The sequence below is a fragment of the Telmatherina bonti genome (assembly GCF_933228915.1).
Source record: "Telmatherina bonti genome assembly, chromosome: 19".
Lineage (NCBI taxonomy): Eukaryota > Metazoa > Chordata > Actinopteri > Atheriniformes > Telmatherinidae > Telmatherina > Telmatherina bonti.
The window spans coordinates 14,062,687-14,084,122 of NC_136617.1; the positions used below are offsets into that span (position 1 = coordinate 14,062,687).

A 21,436-nucleotide genomic window follows, 5' to 3' on the forward strand; every position below is an offset into this window, starting at 1 on the left:
TGGTGGCCGCTGCAGAGGAGATCTTTGGGCTGTTCGAAGAAGCAATCGCTGAGTACGAGGAGGAGATAAAGCGTCTCTGTTTGAAGCCCAAAAGAAGCGGAGAAGGTCGGTGTCTCGGTTTCCTTTCAGTCCTCTGAACCGAGCTTGTGAAGTTCCATGACATGAAGCTGAGTTTTAACTGGGAAGCTGGCGCGAGACATTTCCAATCTGTTATAGACTATTTCCAATCTGTTATAGACAATTAACCATTAGTTGGCTGCAACACAGAGACCGGAAGTCTGGCACGGCTGCTATTCAAAATAAAGGACTTTTTAAAGTTAATGTTTTATGAAGGTAGCGCAAAAAGTAATGACTAAAATTGTGTTTTGTTGTTTTTATTATTATACCACATTATTTTACATTTCAAATATTGTAAATACTTATTGGATTAGAGTCCTGCCATTATCTGAAACCAAAAGAAAACATTTTGAAACCTCGAAAGCCCTTGTTTGAACATTGAAAATCTGAAATAAAGTTTTGCAAGTTTGAAAATAAGTTTAGAAACCTAGAAAATTATTTTGAGAGTATGCCAAAAATATTGAATTTCTGCAACCATAATTTTGTACTTGTATTATTATTTATTTTACATAATTCCTCACATGTTCAAACTTCTTGTTGTACCCTTGCTGTTTTTAAGGATACATTTTCAGTTTTAAATATGGCATTGTTGTCCCACCACATGAGTTTGCCAAAAATATTTGTACCTTGTAATATGAAATCTAAAAACTGATGTCAGCATGTTTGATAAAAAGTTTTGAAACTTGAGTTTTGAAATATTAAAATCTTTTGAAAACGTAATTTTGTATGTGAGCTCTGGGGCAACGCAGAGTAGAGTTTCAAACCTCCATTTAACAACAACCCACAATGTTTTCACCCTCTGATTTTCAGGGTTTCAAATGTGTCACTGTTCTCTCAATGCTTTGGTTTGAAACTCTGAAACTCGCACTCTGAAAAACTACAAAAAGACCCCTGCCAGTCAAGTGATTGGAACCCTGCAGCGGTGTGAATTGGAGGTTTGAAACTATGCAAAAACAGAAAATATTTTTGCACCCAGAGTTTACATAAAAAATTATGTTTGCAGAATATTTTCAAGGTTGAAAAACGTTTTTGCAAACATGCTTACAGCAGTTTTCAGATCTCATAATACAAGGGTTCAAAGATTTTAGGCAAACTCATGTGCTGAGACAACAATGCCATTTTTGAAGGTCTGAAAATGTTTCCTTAAAAGTAGCAAGGATGCAAAAAGAAGTTTGAATCTGAAAATATGAGGCTGAAACTTTGTAATATGCATTTTGCATTCATGAAAAATAAAAATTCAAATACAAAGTCATGCTTGCTGACATTCAAACTTTATTTTCAGACTTTTGAAATACTTTTCAATATTTCAAAACTTATTTTCATGCTTGCACAACTTTATTTCAGGTTTTCAATTTTCAAACACTGACTTTCAAAGATTATGGCAGGAGCTTAATATATGAGAAGTCATGTAGTCAATTTTAATTGAGCCATGACAGCAATAAGTAGTGACAGTCAAATTATGCACTAAAAGGATTAAAGGATTGCCTTGGGATTTTGTAAACACATTCATGATTTACTGGGATTAAACGGAAACAGTTTTTATATCCTGTTACCCTCTCACTCGGTGATAACTGGAATTGGAAATTGCAGTCTAATAGGCTAGGCCTCAATTCTGTGCCATACTATATAAAAACCTACTTTTGGTGTCTTATATGTGACATATATAATTCCCACAATTGGTACATTTACTAAAATGTTGGTGTGGGATGAATCTATACACACACACACACACACACACACACACACACGACATGTAAAAAAAACAACTTCAGGAAGAAAACACTTTATATTCCTTCTAACTACAGAAGTGTCCAGATGTTATCCAAGTTTCTCCTATGTTTAGGTCCATAAATAAATACATAATACGTACCATGATGTAGTTTATCTCCCTGCCTTCATTTTGCTTAAAATTCCCAATACCACTGTTCTTCTCACCGATTTCGGTCTCTTGGGTGAAAACATCTGCCTGGAGGACCAGTTTCATACCAAAGAAAAAGCCCCCTGCTGTGAAAAGTGTACCCTCTTGCCTGTAGATAGTGTGTTTTCATAATTACCCTTAAGAACTTACTAAAAGCCTGTACTATCCTGGTGATAAAAAGGAAAAAAAAAAAAATATATATATATACACATACCAGAGGTGGTAATTCCTGGTCAGAAAAGTAAAAGTCCTGCCATGTTTTTTGGATCTACCTGCACATTTAGAACAGGTGTTTTCACTAACAGGCTCATTTACCTGACAAATAAACTCTGCTCATTAAATTCAGCTCGTTTGGTGACTGGTTGGAACAACTGCCGGACAGGACTTTTACTTTCTGGACCAACATTTGCCTTTAATCTTGTACAATATTATAAAATGATCAGCTGATTTAAATTATTGACGTTAGCATAGTAGAAACTTTAATGACCTCTGAGCACTTGAAAATGCGGCATTTTTTTCTTGCACTTTCAGTTATGCAGCATTTCCTTTTTGAAGTTGTTTTCCTATATGCAGTGTGTTTTGTTTATGAAGCGCGTTTTCACCTGTCAGCCACCATATGAGTCAGATCATTTTGTACTATGAACCACCATCATTGCTTAAAAGTATCATTAGAGTTTACATTAATGCAAATCTGTTTTACTTTATCTCAGATGTCTGCAGATTCATTGTGAGAAGGAAAGAAGAGGTTCCTCCTGAGCAGGACAGGACCTCCAGTCTGCACCAGAAGGACAAAGAATGTCCACAGATTAAAGAAGAACATGAGCAGCTACAACCTTTGCTGAAAGTTGCATTTGCAGAGTTTGATTCTGTTTCTGTGAAAAGTGAAGAAGATGAAGAGAAAACTCAGTACTCAATTTATTATCATAGCCAGAGTGTAGACGCAGAGGACTGCAGAACACCAGATACAAATGATAAAACCACTTATTCTTCAGAAGCTGAGGCAAAAACAAAACATGACCAGAGGTCCTCCGTTCAGCCTCAGTCAGGTTCAAACTTCCTGAAAAACAGAAGATGTGATTGGAGGGAAAGAACATTCTGTTGCTCTGCGTGTGGAAAAAGATTCAGCCAAAACTCAAATCTCAAGACACACATGAGAATCCACACAGGAGAAAAGCCGTTTAGCTGCTCGGTTTGCAGTCAAAGATTTGTACAGAAGGTGCACCTGAGGCATCACATGGCACGTCACACGGGAGAGAAACTGTTCGGCTGCAGCACTTGTGACCAGAGATTTCATTGGCTTTATCAGCTCAAAAGTCACCGGTGTGTCAACAGAACAGCAGCTAAACAGACAGAGGGCAGTTCTCTCCCACTCCCTGTCAGCCATGAAGGGCATTGGACTAAGAAGCAGTTCCCCTGTTCACAATGTGGGAGAGTGTTCAGCCTCAAGGACACACTGCTGCGGCACCTCAGATGTCACACAGGAGAGAAGCCGTTTAGCTGCACAGTTTGTGGAAAGAAATTCAGAGAACGGGGAAACATGGGGCAACACATGGTCATTCATACGAGGGAGAAACGCTTTAGCTGTAGCATATGTGATCAAAGCTTCTGTTGGCGTACCCAGCTGAAGAAGCACAGGTGTGAGAGTGAGAGCAGCAGCAGCCTCCATACCTCAGAGGTTCATTGATATGAACTATGATTTCCCACTTTAACTTCTGGATGTCAAAACACATCGTCTGGTTTTATTCCTGAAACTGTGTGTACACACAAAGTATAGTTGTCTTTTATTGATCTCAAGTTCTGCAAGTGTGCATAAGCTTGAGCTGCTTTCAAATAAATGCAGTAGACACACACACACACACACACACACACACACACACAGAGACACACACAGAGGAATGCATAAAGGATACAATGGTCCACCTCACAAAATGTGGCAGTTTGACAATAAATGCTAAAAAAAAATGTTGCATTTCTGCATCTGTCTTACAGTCATGAAATGTTCACTTAGTGTACTACTTGAAATGGTTAAAAACTGTTATTGCACAATAATCGCATGTTCAAATTTGTTTCTGAGAAGATCAGGGAAGATGTATAAAATCATTCCAATCCAGCTTTGTCTGAGGATCTTTCTATTTTGTTTTAAGCCTTTTCTGTTTTGTTCAAAGTTAGTTGAAGTTAAGCAAAAGAAAATACATTGCATATTTACATGATTAGTGGTAGGAAGAAAGATTCATGTTTAGGCTTAAATATTGATAAATACCTTACAGGTTTGCATTTCATCATGAAGATTAAAACAACAAAAAATATTAATTGCTACCATCTCACAGTTTCTGTGCTTTCTGTTGTGTAACTACTGTGTTGTGGACAGTTGTTGTTGTTTTTTGTTTTTTTTTTTGTTTTTTTTTTTTGGTTTGTTTGTTTGTTTGTGGAACTGCTGATTAATTTAAGCTGCAAATGCAACGCAGCATCCCAAACATACCACTAGAGGTCACTGCAGCTGAGCTGTCCATGTGCTGCCAGCATGTTTTGGTCTCAAGGTGAAGTGAAGAAGACTCCAGTATGTTTAAAGAACAGTAGCTATTTGTAGTTATGGACATTACTATCACAATATTTTAAACTTTCTTTTTTATCTTTACAAGAAAACTGAAATGTTTTCCTCTGTCGTGTAAATGAACATAAAAGTTGATTTGCAGTTGTTTAAAATTTTAATGTCTGAAGCAGAGTAAAACCCCTTTAATCAGCATAAAGAAAGACTACTATAAATCAGGATGCAACACAGATAGTACACAAAGCAATGGGGACATTTTAGAGAAAGGAACATGCTATATTACGGATGCACTGTGGTGTGGTGGTTATCGATGTGGCTGCACAGCAGGAAGGTTACTGGTTTAAGCTTTGGTTGGGGACGGGCTCAAACAGGCCTTCCTCCCACTGTCCAAAGATATGAAATTGAGCTTACATTCCAGATGTGCCCACTGTTTTCTGTCCTTCCTCTACACACCATTTTTTTTTTGTGATGGTAATACTATTGATGGGCTTAGTTTGAAATTCTGAAACACTTCTTTAGATCTGGTCACACAATCCAAGTCTTTATTTATTCCAGTTAAACCTTTGGTTGATTTATCACATTCACACAAAGTTCAACTTTGCTAAAGTAGTTTTACAAACAGCAGATGGACAGCTGAAGAGTCCACAGTGGTGTTTGCATTTAGATTTATTGATGCTCCTCTGTCAACAGAGACTGTTTTAATGCCAACATTTAAATCATACTTTAAAGCAAACATAAGTCTTTTGTGTTATTTTCTTTTATTTGCATTGTTCCAGAAACATTGAAACTATTTTATTCAGTTGTAGTATTATCATTTAAACAACAACTTAAAGAAATATGGAAGTTGAACAGATATTAATTGAAAATAGCAAAGCACATTTTTGCATTGAACAGTGTGTAAGCAGGTCTGGGGACAGTACCAATACTTGACCCATGCTGTCAGGGAGGAGTGACACACCTGACCTTAGTTAATCTGAATTACATGTCCTGTTAACACCTTTGTAAAGAGTTGAAAAAAAAACTTGAAGCTACATGAAAAAAGTCTCAGGTAGTTCATGTTCTGGGTGTTTCTGGCTTAAATATGCCAACAGGTACCTTGTTCAGAGATAGTGGTTGTTGGGAAAGAAAAAATATAACCATGAAGGACAGTTTTGAAGAAGCTTTTGGGTTTTGCAAAGTGGGTCTCAGTTAAATGGTTAACTGCTGGATTTCTTATGGGATTGAGTGGTTCAGGTTGAGCTTTTTGAAGGGTTGAGACGACAACAATAATAAGAAACCTTGACGTGCCATTCATTGCTGGACAACGCTTCTGGTGTGATTTGGCCCCTGACAACCAAGTAAATTTTTATTTCATCTATCACAACTGAATGGTTCCTCTCATGTGTGTATTTTCATGTGTTGCAATAAGGCGTATTTTTTGGTGCATGTTGTCTTACAGAAGGGGCGTCTGAAAGGTGTTTCTGCAATGTGAATCTTCATGACGTCTCAGACTGAAGATTTGATCACAGAATGAGCAGGTCTCCTTTCCATGCGGGTCGCTGTTTGCTCTTCTAAACATTGTTTCCATCTTAATGTTTTACCACAGACAGAGCAGCTGTCGCGTTTTTCTGCAATGTCGTCCATATCTGTTTCTGGGTGTCCACTGTCCCACGAATACATTGTTCTTCTCTGTCTGGGGATGATGAAGCTCTGAAGACAAGGAGATTTCATCATCTTCACTGTTTACAGGAACAGGACTATATAACTTAGTATTATCCACCTTCTCTGGTTCCACTTTTCTTCTCCTGGTCCAAACTGGGACTCAAGTTGTTCTGCTCAGTAAGAATCCCTTCTTCGATCACTGACAGTTGTTGCTGGACACCTTCAGGAAACAAAAACACAATGCAGACACTATTTATTATATGGTTATTCTCCAGTGTTTGGAGCAAATAAACACCAGGATGAGAGAGATGAAATTATTCTGTTTGGTAGCAAAGAGAAGAGGGTCAGCATTGGTAAACATCTGGAGACTAGAGCTCTCAAAACCACCAGTCAAGTCTGTAACCTTGGAGTGTTGATAGACTCAGATCTGACTTTCAGTAGCCATATAAAAACTGTCACTAAGACAGCTTTTTACCAACTGAGAAACATCAACAGAATTAAAAGTTTAGTCTCCCAGAAAGATCAGGAGAAACTCATCCATGCATTCATCTCCAGCAGACTGGATTACTGTAATGGTCTTTTAACAGGACTTCCTAAAAAGAGCATTAAACATCTGCAGCTCATCCAGATGCTGCTGCTAGAGCTTTAACTAGAACTAAGAGGTCTGAACACATCACACCAGTTTTAAAATCTTTACACTGGCTTCCAGTTTATACTGGTTTCCAGTCAGTCACAGGATAGATTTCAAAACCCTGCTGATTGTTTACAAATCCCCTAATGGTTTAGGACCAGAATACATCTGTGATATGTTCAGAGAATATAAACCAGGCAGAGCTCTTCGATCCAAAGACTCCGGTCGACTAGTCCAGACCAGAGTCCGGACTAAACATGGGGAAGCAGCATTTAGCTGTTATGTTGCAAACAAGTGGAATAATCTGCCAGTGGAGATTAAACTTTCACCAAATGTAGACACTTTTAAATCCAGGTTAAAAACATTTATTTTCTCATGCGCCTATGCATGACATCTGCACAGTAACTTTTACTTAATTCTGCTTTAATTTATTTTAATATAATCTATGATTTTATTATGATTTTGTTATTTGTATTTTCTTTTTTTCTGTAATGCTTTTAATGTTTCATGTAAAGCACTGTGAATTGTCTTGTACATGAAAGTTGCTATACAAATAAACTTGCCTTGCCTTGCCTAATAACAGTCCCCATGCATTCAGAAATAGATTCAAAGTAGTTAATAAAAAAACTTTGTTTCCCCAACAGGGAAACATAAATATGAAATAATGAAACTCATTTTTTTAAAAATAAGATTGAAAAACTATATGAAAAATGTTTCAACATCTTTGGATATTGTCTCTTAGGATTTAAATTATGACCAATGCTTCTTCTGCAGCATCTTAGTATGCAGATTCAGTGACTATGGAATATGCCTCTGCCATTCTGCTGCACTACTTTAGCAAGCTTTACAAATAAATATGGAGCTGATCATGATTGCCGTGAAATTGTAAAGGTAGGTGGACTGGACTCTGCAACTTCTTCTCCAGCGCCATCCCATTCTGGACTTCAGACATTTTCATCCAGTCTCTGTTACAAATAATTAGAAACAGAACAACATAAAGTATACAAAGGCTCAGTTTGAAAGACATGGTGGTCTCAGGAAAGTTGTTAAATAAGGAAATAACACAAAGTACCAGATGAAAGCGACAGTATGTATGATGTCTATGGTTGCTAACTTCTTCTTTTGTTTTTTTTCCTTAATTTTTTTGGTGGTTAATATGCAACAATATTGTGCATTTCCACCACTAACTAGTCAGTGAACTGAAATGTCACTGTTTTTATTTTAATTAAATCCTCTCAAATAAATCTCCCTTAAAAACAAGAGCAACACACTAATGCAATCATTTTTAGAGTTCTGTTTTAGCAACTTTTCAGCAACCAACTCCATTTTTAGTCTTTCAAGCTTCTGAACCATTTCCTGTCTTTCTTCATACGTTTCGCAGTAAACCAGCACATTTTGGTGGCTCTACACCAGTTACATCTCATGAATAGATGATTCCCAATTAGGCCTAATGTGCCGTTTTAACCTGTGTGTTCAAATCTCAGCTGTGATATTATGGTTTCCTCTCTCCTGGTCCTTCTTGTACTTCTCATCTCACCAGATCTCCTTTGAAAACAATAAACACAGTCCTTTGCTTCCTTCCTCCCTCAGCTTTTGCCATCTTTCCCTCATCTGCCGTCTTATTATAGTCTTTATTTCCTCTTCACTGAAACTGATATTTATGTAAACACAGTTTTCAGTAGCCTGCTTCGCAGTCATGTCTGCCATCTCACTGCCAGCTATGCCATAGTGTGTTGGTATCCATACAAAGTTAATGGTTAACCCCATCATATGTATCTGGTATTGGCATAATTTCAAATAGGATGTCTGATAATCCAACAACAAAGTTCTGATGTTAAAGTAATAATAATAAAGGAAAAATCCAAGTATTGCGGTGACTGAATGTCCATTTCATTAAATTAAGAAATTGTGAGGTAGAGATAACACAAAGAAATGTTTGTGTGTGCTAATGCTCCATCTTTTGGGGCACTAAAGGTCACATCTCTCATGTAGTTTTTCCAAGATCTCTTAAACACAGGCACACTAAGCCTTGGACTGATTTAAAAATTAAACTGAACCAATGAAACAAAATCTCAAAGTGCTACAATAGCATTTATTTCCAATATAGATATATAATTAAGAGAACAGAAAACACGTAACAGTTTTTTTCCTCAGTAAGCTCAAATACAAAAGACAATATCAACTAGTGAAGCAACACAATTGTTTTGTTTCATGTTGGACAAATAAGAGCTAATTTAGCTTAAGCCTAATTTATGTGTCCTTTATGTATGTTAACAGTTACGTCAGAGCCAAATGTAAAGCATCACTAGACAGATACTTCTATGTGTCCTTTATTTTGGCGCAGTTGTTCAGCAACACATCCACTAGACTGGAGGGCTGTACAGAGTTTACTTCAGTTTCAGATAACAGCAAACATGGCGGCAGTGGAGGAGATCATGATATTCTAAAAAAGGAACAGAAAAATGGCAGGTCGGTAGATGGTGATGGTCTGTAGCCATTATTAGTCTTTTTCTTCTTCTTTCTTCCATTTGCTGGACACATGTGAGCTATACCCACAAACACTGCCCCTTGTTTTGCGGGGCTACTACTCAGATTCTTCAAAATACACATCAGCAAATGCTCTGAAAATGGACCAAAATAAGCATGGAAAGGTTGCAGAAGAAGTACAGTGGGCTTCGTCCATTCGCATATAGCATAACAAAGGCTTTTCCCTCCTGCAGCTGCCTGAACAGTACTGTTAATCTCCTCTGACACCCGACAGCAGAGTAAATTGCAGCTACTTGGTTCCTCTCTAGTGTGACAGAAAGAATCTGCCTTTAGATTGTTTCTGCTTTTAAAGGCCATATTACAGAGACACATAAGTATGGTTATCATGTCCCATCCTTCCTTTCAAGTGACGAATCTACTTTAATAAAACATAATCACAGGATAGTTCTAATGCATGTCACACCAGATCATTTGCAACCTCATTCCTGACAGAGAATATCCTTATTATTATGTACAAAAACCTTTAGATGATAAACATAAATGGTACTTTATAATATGACTTGAGAGGATATCTGCCATGTATGTACAAACATAAATTCAATAAACCTCACTCCTGGTTTATTATCTTTTTCTAAAGTTGTTTTTCACATCTGAACACAGTCACCTGCTGCTTAAATTAATTAATTCAAATTCACTGCTTTGATTAATTCTCTGTAAGAAAAGATGCAGAGATGTAGCAGCCGTTTATCTCACATCAACTTCAGTCACTGCAGCTGAAACTTTGTTCTCTTGTGTGGCATCTCATGATCATCATTATAATTTTATTGTCTTTTGAAAGCACATTTTTTTTAAACAGAGCAACTGAAATGATCTTGTCCTTCGTGACATCTCATATGAGAAGTTAAATATATAGTTTTACTAAAACCTTGACCACAAACTGAACAGTTAAAAGCCTTTTCTCCACTGTGGACTCTGGTATGGTTGACAAAATCCTGTTTCCTTCTAAAAGCTGCCTCACAGAGGGTGCAGCTGAAAGGTTTCTCTCCTGTGTGGATTCTTGTATGCTCCACAAAAGCATTTTTCCATTTAAATGTTGCTTCACAGAAGTTGCAGGTGTAAGGTTTTTCTCCTGTGTGACTCCTCATATGACGGCTTAGACCCACGCTGTGTCTGTAGCTTTGTCCGCAGATGGAGCAGCTGAACGGTTTCTCTCCTGTGTGGGTTCTCAAGTGTTGTACTAAAGTATATTTCCTTTTAAAAGTTGCATTACAGACAGAGCAGCTGAAAGGTCGTTCTCCAGTGTGAATCCTTGTGTGTTCTACATAGGCGTTTTTCCATGTGAAAGCTGCATTACAGACAGAGCAGCTGTATGGTTTTTCTCCGGTGTGGATCCTCTTGTGCCCAACCAGACGGCCCCTGCGGCTGAATGTTTTACCACAGTCACCACAGGTGTGTAATTTCTTACCAGTATTACAGTTAACATCACCAGAGCTTAAACCAGACTGAATTGCACCACTTTCCCCCCAGCCCCCATCGCTGACATCTGTCTCCGAGGACTCAGACACCTTGTTTTGAGTGTCAGATTGCACACATTCATCTGGATCTTCCACACAGTTTCTGTTCTCCGCTGTCTGGTTCTGGTAAAGCTGTGAAGACTGAGGTTCCTCTTCATCATCTTCACTCTTAACAGAGACAGGAATGAATGTGAACTTTATGATGTCTGCCTCTTCATCCTCTTGCTTAATGTGTTGGAGCATTGAGTCCTCATGGTCTGTATCCAGACTCCAGTTCTGTTGCTCAAGAAGAGGCTCCTCTTTGATCACTGACAGCTGCTGGACGTCTGCAGGAAATCAAAACATTATGGAAGTACTTTGAACTAAAAGTCATCACAGACTTTATTCAACATATTTATAAATCAATGACTTTTGGAAAAGATATAAATGGAATGGACCATGTTTCATTACAATGTCAATCTTAAATTGTTTTCTGAAAGCAGAATGAGAAAAATATGATAATAAAAACTGCTTTGTACAGTTGGTGGACAAATGAAGCAGGAAATAAACAGGTCCTAACCCTACAAGCATATATTTAGACTTTTTTACCTAACTGAATCATGTATAAACTACTGTTCATTTATTTATTTTATTTATTTAGTTTATTTGACAGGAGCATTGTACATTAATAAAGATTCATTTAAAATTTCCAAAGTAAACCAAATGGTTATTTTCCATCTGCCAAATAAATAAATAAATTAAATAAGTGTGCCCTTTATCTAAGAAGAAAGCTATTTGTGAATCATATTTATATTATAACCAAATTGAAGTTTTTAACGTTAATTTTTTCTAATTAAATTCACATTTCAATAAATAAAATGACATAAAAAGCATCAAATAGAAGGAAAAAAAAAAACATGGTTACCAAAGCTGGTGTCTGATTCCTTTGCAGAAGTCGGTCTCTGCACCTGAACTTGTGACATTTTCTCACCGCTATCATATCAGCATTTCCCCTCCCAGTCTGCTCTCCATCAGACTGGTTTGCTGTGTCGCTCCAGTCCGATCAGTCTGCCTCCAGCTAACATGCTAACCCCAAATCTGCAGCTGTGTGAAGCTAAGTTAAGAAAATACATCCAGATACTAAATTAACAACACAGAATCCGAAAAGACATGTTGATCCGACTCGGAGAACTCACTCAGTTTTTGACGTTAAGTAAATTAAAATATAAAAAACATGTTCATGTAGCGGATGTTGCTACCTGTGGACTGCTTCCGCTGGCTGGCAGGTGACACTTCCTGCTGGATTTTAAAATAAAAGCTCCAAAATAAAAGCTCCAATTGCAATTCCCCCAGGCAGTGTTTGGAGGGAGAACATTTTTTTTGTACTGTATGTCCAATAGCCCATTTCCAACAGATACCTGCTGAGACATCAGACATCTCTGTCCAGAATAGTGCAGCTAAGATACTGCATAGGACCCTCAAGCTCCCAGGACTCTGGTAGAGAACCCAAGTTTGAGAGATGAACAGCCACCCACCCAACCTGGGAGGAGTTTTGCATGATATATGTATATGGTTTCGTTTACTGGGCTGTTAAAAATTAAGTATCAGTTTCTCTTCATGGATGATGCATCATTTTTGCCATTCACATTAATGTCAACAGTACATCGATGTGTCTGCAAAGACTGAAGGCTGGGTCATAAGTCATGGGATACAATAATATCATTAGACACTAAAAGATCTCCTTTTTCTCTCTGATCATGTGAAAGAAAAAAAAATCAAAAGATCATTTAAGAACAACTGTTCTGCAGGGTTTTTGTTTTTTTTTTCATTTTCACAAGGATCCAGCTCAACAAACACAACGGAGTCTAAACTTGCAGGATAGGATACAGCAGTGATCTTTCCATAGCTACTGGTGGCATTTAAAGCTGGGGTAGGTAATGTTGGGGAGCTAGCGAGATCTGAAAGTGTCACCCTGTCTTGGCTCCTCCCCCTTTGGTTTTGCTCCTTACATGATCCAAGGCTTTTTTCTTCCCTCCGCCAAGGAGGTTATGTTTTCACCCGCGTTTATCTGTTTGTGTTCAAGAAAACTCAAAAAGTTATTGACGGATTTTAATTAAATTTTCAGAAGTTGTTGGTAATGTGAAAAAGAAGAACTGATTTAATTTCGGTGATTATTTGGATCACCGTTTGGATCCAGGAATTTTCTAAAGGCCTTGGTAGAGGTTTGTGCTTACCGAGTGCTTTTCTAGTTCGCAGCTTTTTCAACGAACAATTTTTTCTCTCGGCTGTTTAGCGAGAGGAGGTTAATAAACTGAGCCGGGTCGGGAAAAATCCTTCCCTTTTCTCAGCCATGTTTACCTCCCAAGTTTCTTCTTCACTACTTTGTATTTTCATCCCAACACACTATTCATATGCAGGGGTGTGGCTATCAGGTATGCGCTACAGGAGAAGAAGCTTACGAAATATGAACAACTTCAATTCGTCCCGAATGTTTTGATTGGTCAGAGGTTTTTACAGATTCACAGTAAACTGAGTAGTCTAACTATGTTTCTTATTGTTCATGATTACAAAATGTACAGACTACTATCAGGACGAGGAACCACTTCACCCTGAGTTAAAGAAAAATGTCTGAGCGAGATTACCTAACCCCAGCTTTAGCACACATCTGTTGTTACTCTCAAGCATTTTGACTTGATCTCTTTAGTGAGCTTATTTCTCTTCCCTAAAATCTACTTCTAGTCTTAATAAATGCGTTGTTTCTGCTGGCAAAATTAATGTAAAATTTTTTTAAAAAACTTTATTGGTATCAATATACTATATTTTTGTAATAGCGTGCTCAATGAAGTGTGATTCAGACATTTTTAATTTAATATATCAGTTTTCCACGCCTCTGTGGATTCATAAAGAACAAACCAAGATGACTGATTATCTTGTATGTTTTCCTTTATTTCAACTGTTTTCCACATCGTTCACATGCAAACACTCCCATAGAATACATGGAATCACAAAAACAATGTGGTTTTTATTTGAGATTCTTTAAAGAGCCACTTTTATTTTTACAAAGGTCTTGACGGAGGTCTTACATGTACAGCAATTGTTTGTTGCTTTTACACTTATTCCACCTAACCTCTGAGTGTGTATTATACGAATCTGTACAACAATGTTTAAGATAACTGCTTAAGTAAATAAAAGGAACAAACCTTCGTTACTTCCAAACTCAGATGTTAGTCTTTGAAACTGCATGAACTTAAAAGGGCTCTGTAAGTGCAAATGCTAAAAAAAAAAAAACCATAAAAAATCATGATTAAATGGTTGAGGACGCCTTTCCAGGACAGAAAGACTAAGATTTCCCTCTACTGTAGAGGATAAGGTAATGGAAAGTGACATTCAGTTTGGTGTCTGCATATGTGCTTCATGGTGGAAGACACCATGAATCAGGTCGGTTCAACAATCCCCCAATCGGGTCATACCTGATAAAAATCAATTCTGACTAATTGATCGGTGATGACATGCTCCAGCAGGGTTTTCTCCTTCATGTTTTAAAAACTACATTTTTTTTTCCATTTTCTTTTTGTTAAATCGCCATCTCTTTTGTTAAACAGCATTCTTTTACTTGAATTTGAAAATTTGCATTTATAAAGCAGCATAATTTCTGTGTTAATATCTAATAAATTATCTGTAATATTTTCAATTACAAGGTTCTAAAAACTGTTATATAGGTCTATAGGTCACCCATATGTATGGGTGACCTATAGAGTGGGTGCATCTACTGAGCGGTGTTCTGGACTGTGCAGCTTGTTGCAGAATTATCAGGATTAGTTATTTTAAGAAAAGAGGGTAGGAATCTCACGTTACCATTTTTTTAAAAAATTACTAGTAGCAGCCAACTCAGCTGGGCTCGCTGCAGCTTTCTGGACAGTGCTGCTGATGCACTTTGACCTCTGGCAGCTGAGTTAATCTTTTTGTGCAGCTGTCCAACTTCTCTCCAGCATGAAGTCCAATATGTGTCTTCAAATTGTTCCTGGTTCTACAGGCCAGCTTACAAACAGAACAGCTGGAAGACCTTTCCCCTACGTGGGTTCTCTTGTGACACTCTAAACTGTCTTTCCTCTTAAAAGCCACCTTACAAGTGGAGCATCTGAAATTGTTTTTGCTGCTATGGACTTTGGTGTGATACACCAAATCCTGTTTCCTTCTGAAAGCAACACCACAAACAGAGCAGCAGAAAGGTTTATCTTCTGTGTGGATTCTCATGTGTTGCAATAAGCTGTTTCTTTTTCTAAAAGCAGCCGTGCAAACGTAGCAGCTGAAAGGTTTTTCTCCTGTGTGGATTCTTGTGTGTTCAGCAAAAGCATTACTCCATTTAAAAGTTGCCTTACAGACGGAGCAAGCATAAGGTTTTTCTCCGGTGTGACATCTCATGTGACGGGTTACTCCTTCCCTCCTGCTGAAGCCTCGATGGCAAATGGAGCAGCTGAAAGGTTTCTCTCCAGTGTGGATTCTCATGTGTTGCACTAAATTGTGTTTCGATCTAAAAGCTGCCTTGCAAACAGAGCAGTTGAAACGTTTTTCTTTAGTGTGGATCCTTATGTGCTTCACTAAATTGGTTTTGACCTTAAAGGCTGCCTGGCAAACGAAGCAGGTGAAGGGGTTTTCTCCCGTGTGGGTTCTCATGTGTAGCACTAAGTTGTGTTTGGATGTAAAATCTGCTTTACAAACAGAGCAACTGAACGTTTTTTTTATGTGAGTTTTTGTGTGTTCCACCATATCCTGTTTCCACGTAAAAGACTCCTCACAGATGGAGCAGCTGAATGGTTTCCCTCCCGCGTGAGATCTCAGGTGACGCGTTAGGTGTTTTTTTCTGCTGAAGTTCTGGCCGCAGGCGCTACAGGTAAACGGTTTCTCCCCTGTGTGGATTCTCATGTGCTGCACAAAAGAGTGTTTGCGTGTAAAAGCGGCCTCGCAGACCGAGCAGCTGAAACGTTTCTCTCCTGAATGGATTGTCATGTGTTGGACCAGATTGTGTTTTGATATAAAATCTTCCTTACAAACAGAGCAGCTGAACGTTTCTGTTGTGTGTATTTTCGTGTGTTGCACCAGATCATGTTTCCATGTAAAAGCTTCGTTACAGACGGGGCAGCTGTAAGGTTTTCCTCCAGCGTGAGATCTCACGTGTCGCGTTAAACCTTCCCTTCTCCTGAAGTTGCGACCACAGATGGAGCAGCTGAAAGGTTTTTCTCCGGTGTGGATTCTCATGTGCTGCACGAAGGAGTGTTTCCATGTAAACGCTGCTTTACAGACGGAGCAGCTGAATGGTTTTTCTCCGGTGTGGATTCTCATATGTTTTAACAAACGTGACCTGTATTCAAATGATTTACTACATTCAGTACACTGGTGTATTTTCGTGTTAGGATCACATCTTGCATCATCTGCAGGAACTTTACAAAGTTTCACGGAGTTTGAACTTGATGCAGGTTCGCTGCTCTCCTCCCAGTTTCCATCGCTGATGTCGGTCTCTGAAGACTCAGAAGTGTTGTCTTCAGAATCTGAGTCTGGATCTGCTTCTGGTTCTTCCACAGAATCTTTGTTCTCCTTAGTGTGGTTGTGATTAACCTGTGAGGACTGAGGTTTCTCCTCATTCTCTTCACCCTTTATGAGGACAGGACTGAAAGTAAACTCTACTATATCAGCCTCCTCCAGTTCCTCTTTTACCTCTGGGGGTTTTAGATTTTCATGGTCCAAACTGGGACTCGAGTTCTGCTTCTCAGGATGAATCTCCTTTTTGATCACCAAAAGCTGCTGGACATCTGCAGGATACACAAAACCAGACAAGTTATAGATGAAGTTTGATTAAGACAGACAACGTAGTCAGACAATTTATCCAATGTGTAGATATAAATCCTAGAGCAGGCAAGATATATCGCCATGTATATTTGGTGTGTGAATTACCAAAGTAGTGTTTTTGTAGTTTGAACTGCTATGTAAGAAGAGTTTAAGACTTCCAAGCCCTTATTGTTTTCTGCCTCCTCTGAAGGGTTATTTCATCTGCCAATTCGGCCATGAAAAATCCTTCTGCTCGGTGGTGTTTAAAGTTGGAGCCTCGAAGTAAAACATCCTCAAAACATTTAACATTAAGCCATAACGCACAGTTTCTGTCGGATTTCTGGTTATAAGTCCAAATTTTTAGTTCAAAAACCAATATTTACTCATATACACACTGTATAAAACACAAGTACTTATTTATGTACTTATTTATATTTTAAGATTAACATTATTAGACAAAGCTTTTGAAACCTTTGACTGGTCCTGTACACCAGCAGCAGCATATATGAAGAGATTCATTATATAAACATAAAATCATTTGGCAAACCAAATAATGCAAGCAAAGCTTTGGATTAAATTTAACAAGACTGTGACATGTCTAGCAGAGGGAGCCCTGGCTCCATCGTTTCAACTGTCCACAGACAAGAGTCCTGCAGTCTCCTGAATGAACACAGCAGAGATGACATGCAGCTGAAATGAGAATCAACCCTCCGTTGCTAACTAGTCAGTAAAATGAATGCTAGAAAGTTAGCAATGACTCCACTTTGTCTTTGATCCCTTCATGCATGGATTACACACATGAAATCTTATTTCTAAATGTCGATGTGTTTTATTGTTCTGCATAAAAAATGTTAAGATCTAGTTTTTTGCTTCTGCATAATTCAACTTGAGGACACTGAAAATACACTCCAACATGTGGCACCAGATATTCCAGATCCAGATCATTCCCCGATCAGTCCTTATGATTATTATAGTCATGCAAAACATTATTTAAATGTTATAGACATGTACTTAAAGTCCAACTGTGTATATATACGTATATAGTATATATTTTTTAAAATAAAAATAGCTAAAACAATATCGTTTAAGATTGACCCATAAAGGAAATATAACATTATTTGTACAAAACTGTCATTTTTGCTTTTTCCGTTTTTGATACATGTTGAATTTTTTTTAGATAGCAAGATAGTTACTGTAATACAGAAATTTGTATTTGCACATATCTTCACAGCTCTATCATGATGATGAAATGATATTTCAGTCATTTGGAAAGATAATATGTCTGAAACAATTCATGTCAAAGCCTGCACAGTTTACTTCAATAAAACATACTGGATCATATTGTGAAAAAAATGATTTATTTTATTTTAGCATATTTGTTTAAATTTCTCCCATTTTTTTTTCAATTGGGTCTTGTTGTCTATTTTGGACAAGTCACTGGCTGGGACGACGAGGCCTGCAGGAGAGAACTGGACAGTTTCCTGTCATGACATGAGGACAACAACCTCACTCTCAACAGACAAGATGAAAAAGATGACATCGGACATGAGGAATGAGACCTTATTGGCCAGTGGTCATTTAGGAGCTTGAAGTTGAGAGGAAAGCAGTTGTATATGTCTACTTTAGGGGAGAGTTCACTTGGACACTTATCACCAGGTTGGTTAAGAGGGCTTAGCAGAGGTTGTACTTCCCGAGGAGGCTTTTAAAGTACCGTTGAAAGCATCTTGACCATCATGACTTTCTGAGGCATTTAAAACTTAGCTTTTTATCATTTTTTTTATTTACTTGTCTACTGATTTTTTTTTCTTACTTTTTTTTTATTGTTTTGGGTTTTGTTTGTTTTTTTTACCTGATTTTACTGTGTTTACCTGTTGTCCAGATTGTATTTTCTTTTAAACCAAAGATAGTTTTATTGATATTATTTTAATTTTGTTCAGCACTTTGGTCAACGGAGGTTGTGTTTTATATACATATATATATATATATATATATATATATATATATATATAAAAATTTGAATTGAATTAAATTGAATTGAATGCCTCCACTACTACTGTATCTACGACTGTATAGTCCAGAGTAGAGCTGTGTCCATCCTCAAGGAACCACAAAAGCCCCAGGATGGACTATTTCACACTGCCATCAGACTCTGAAACATCTGACAGAGGTTGTGAGCATGGTCTACTTCATATAGCTAGAATAAACTGTAAAGTCCTCTGGTTTTGCTCATGTTTTATTGCACGTAAGTTACTAAGTGCTGCACACAGCTGTTGCACATTCATTTGTTTGCATATAAATGTACACAGTATATGTTAAACTACCACTTTGCTCTGTTAAATATTAGAGGCAAATATCCATTCATGATTGCAATTCGTGCATAGGATCGATTTCAGACTTGATCTTTATCAAATGATATGGAAATTATTAAATATAAGGATATGCTCACCACCAAGCTGAGAGAACAGCTGCTCTCCACTTGGACTGCCTGGTTTCTCCTCTACAGTTAGCTGTCTGTTCTCCAACACCATCTGGATTTCAGACATTTTCACACAATCCCAGCAGCAACTTGTTCTCCACAGACTCCGTCATGTAGCAGTCTTGTCTCCATCAAACAGACGGCTTGAGTCGACGTGCTGAGGACTTCCTGCGCCTCTAACTAGCGAGCTAAGCTAACGCTTTGCAGCCCATTATTTAATTAAACAGATTCATAAATTGTGTATAGAGTACAAAGTCCATTGAGATGCTTAAGGATGGTGCAGAAGATAGAAGGTTTAGATCATACAGGAGATAAAAACACAGCGAAAGAAGGATGCTGGAGTGTGTTTTCATAGCTGCAGCTGCGACGTGAAAATAACTTAGTGGGCTGCGATGGTCGTCTGACCAGCCTTCAACGTAAGAGCTGCGATGCTTTTTCTTTTGTTTTGTATTTTTGTACTACTCTAATTTCATTTTTTTTTAAATTCTCATATATGTATATATAATTCTTTTAAATCAGAAATATAAGTGTACATTGATATTAATTAAACAGATTGATTATATTTCAGTCAGAACTGCACACATTCAGTGACACAGGGACTATGTCAAGCTGGATACCACTTTACCCACCGCAGACCAGTTAGACCAGTTCCCTAAAGCCCCCTGCACAGAAGGAGTAGGATCCACCCCGCTTACTTGTGTGATCATCACAAAGCATTGCATGCTGTCTCTGTCAGGCTCCCTGTGGTTGGCTGAGACACTAAGTTACCAGCTGTCTAATATGTACAGTTGTGCTCATATGTATTCATATCCTTTCATTAAAGAAAAGGCTGAATTTACAACAGTCACTCAAATAACTGGAGACTTAAAAAAGGAACAATAACTAAAAATCTGCAAAAATATAATTTAGTAATATAAGACATTGTTTTTTTCATTTAATTGAGTTAAAGAAGGAAAAAACAAACAAATTGGTCCTGAACAAATTAGAGCACTTTTTTGTTGAACAGTGGGACAAAATACATGTCAACAGGTGCAGAAGTCTGACTGAGAGGAACAGAAAACACCTGACTGTAGCGGAAACATTAAAGGATTGTTCAACAAAATATTAGTTTATGACTGATGTAATATGTGATAAATTATCTTATTTGTTTGCTTTTAAAAAGAAATATTTGTATTGAACCAGATTTAGAAAATAATGTATTGATTTTCAAAAAACTTTTATTTATTATTACTTTAGTCAATTTCAGCTTATTTTACAGGCAGCTGTTTTTTTCCTTCTTTAATAAAAATGGTAAGAATAAATGTGAGAACAAATGTAAAACACAAACATGAATGCACCAGTCTTATTTAAAAAGAAGATTTCTTATGTAAAATAAATAAAACAGACCGATTGTTGGTGGGGGGTGATCAACTACTCAGATCAGTTTGGTATAATGACAACTTTATGGACACTGTTGACAGAAAATGGAAGCTTTTGCAAGTTAACCATAAAATCTTATCAAACACAAGAAAAACATCCATCCCATCAGAAACCACTGGTGAATATGCAAGAGGCAACATCTGCTGGTGATTTTTTTAGCCGATGAGACTAAGCCCAGACAAGAGATGACCTGAGAACATACAGATAATTATCTGAGGTTTGGATTTACCTTTTGTGGGAAGAGATTGTCAAGCTTGTGTTAAAAAAAATGATTGTCCCGCTTGATAGGACTGGTAGAGCAACAGAGGACGCGAGGCCAACTCAGCTTCTTTGAAAACTTTATTTTGAAGTTTCAGCAGGTTGAAAACCTTAAAGAAATTAAATAGGAAAAATTAGAAAATAGTTTTTACCTCATTGTTTTTACCTCATATTTATATATTTCTATTTATATTTTTAACTGTGTATTTATTTCTGTACGTGTTTTTATAAACTTTTTAAATAATAGAAAGCATAAAAATTTTAGTCATGAAATCAGATTGATTTTAATTCTGTCTTAATATATAATCTTAATGTTTTTATCTAATTTAAATTTTTAATTGTTTAACATTTTAAACTTAAAGTTTAATGTTTTAAACTTAAATTCAAGCAATTTTTTAGCCAATCATTCATGCATTCATGCTCTTAGCTTAAACAGAGTATTTATATATTTCAATTTACATTTGTTTTTAACCTCAGGTCTTTTACCATCTTTTTTTAAAATATTTCCAATGTTTACAATGTTTACAAATCATATTTACAATGTTTTTAGCTCGTACTGTTTTAACTACTGTACTTAAGTTACTAAAGATACATATTTATAACTAGCCAAAATAAACATAGCCTC

At 37.2% G+C, this 21,436-nt stretch overlaps 1 protein-coding gene across 1 annotated transcript; it reads right to left on the reverse strand.

Moving 5' to 3' along the window:
• Window positions 1–10,012: 10,012 nt before the first annotated feature.
• LOC306769908 (uncharacterized protein) lies at window positions 10,013–11,818 on the reverse strand (the record flags this gene model as incomplete). The annotated part of the gene is made up of 2 exons (XM_079258675.1): window positions 10,013–11,182; window positions 11,761–11,818. The coding sequence occupies 2 exons, from the start codon at window positions 11,816–11,818 to the stop codon at window positions 10,191–10,193; spliced, it is 1,050 nt and encodes a 349-aa protein (XP_079114801.1). The 3' UTR covers window positions 10,013–10,190.
• Between the last annotated feature and the right edge of the window lie 9,618 nt (window positions 11,819–21,436).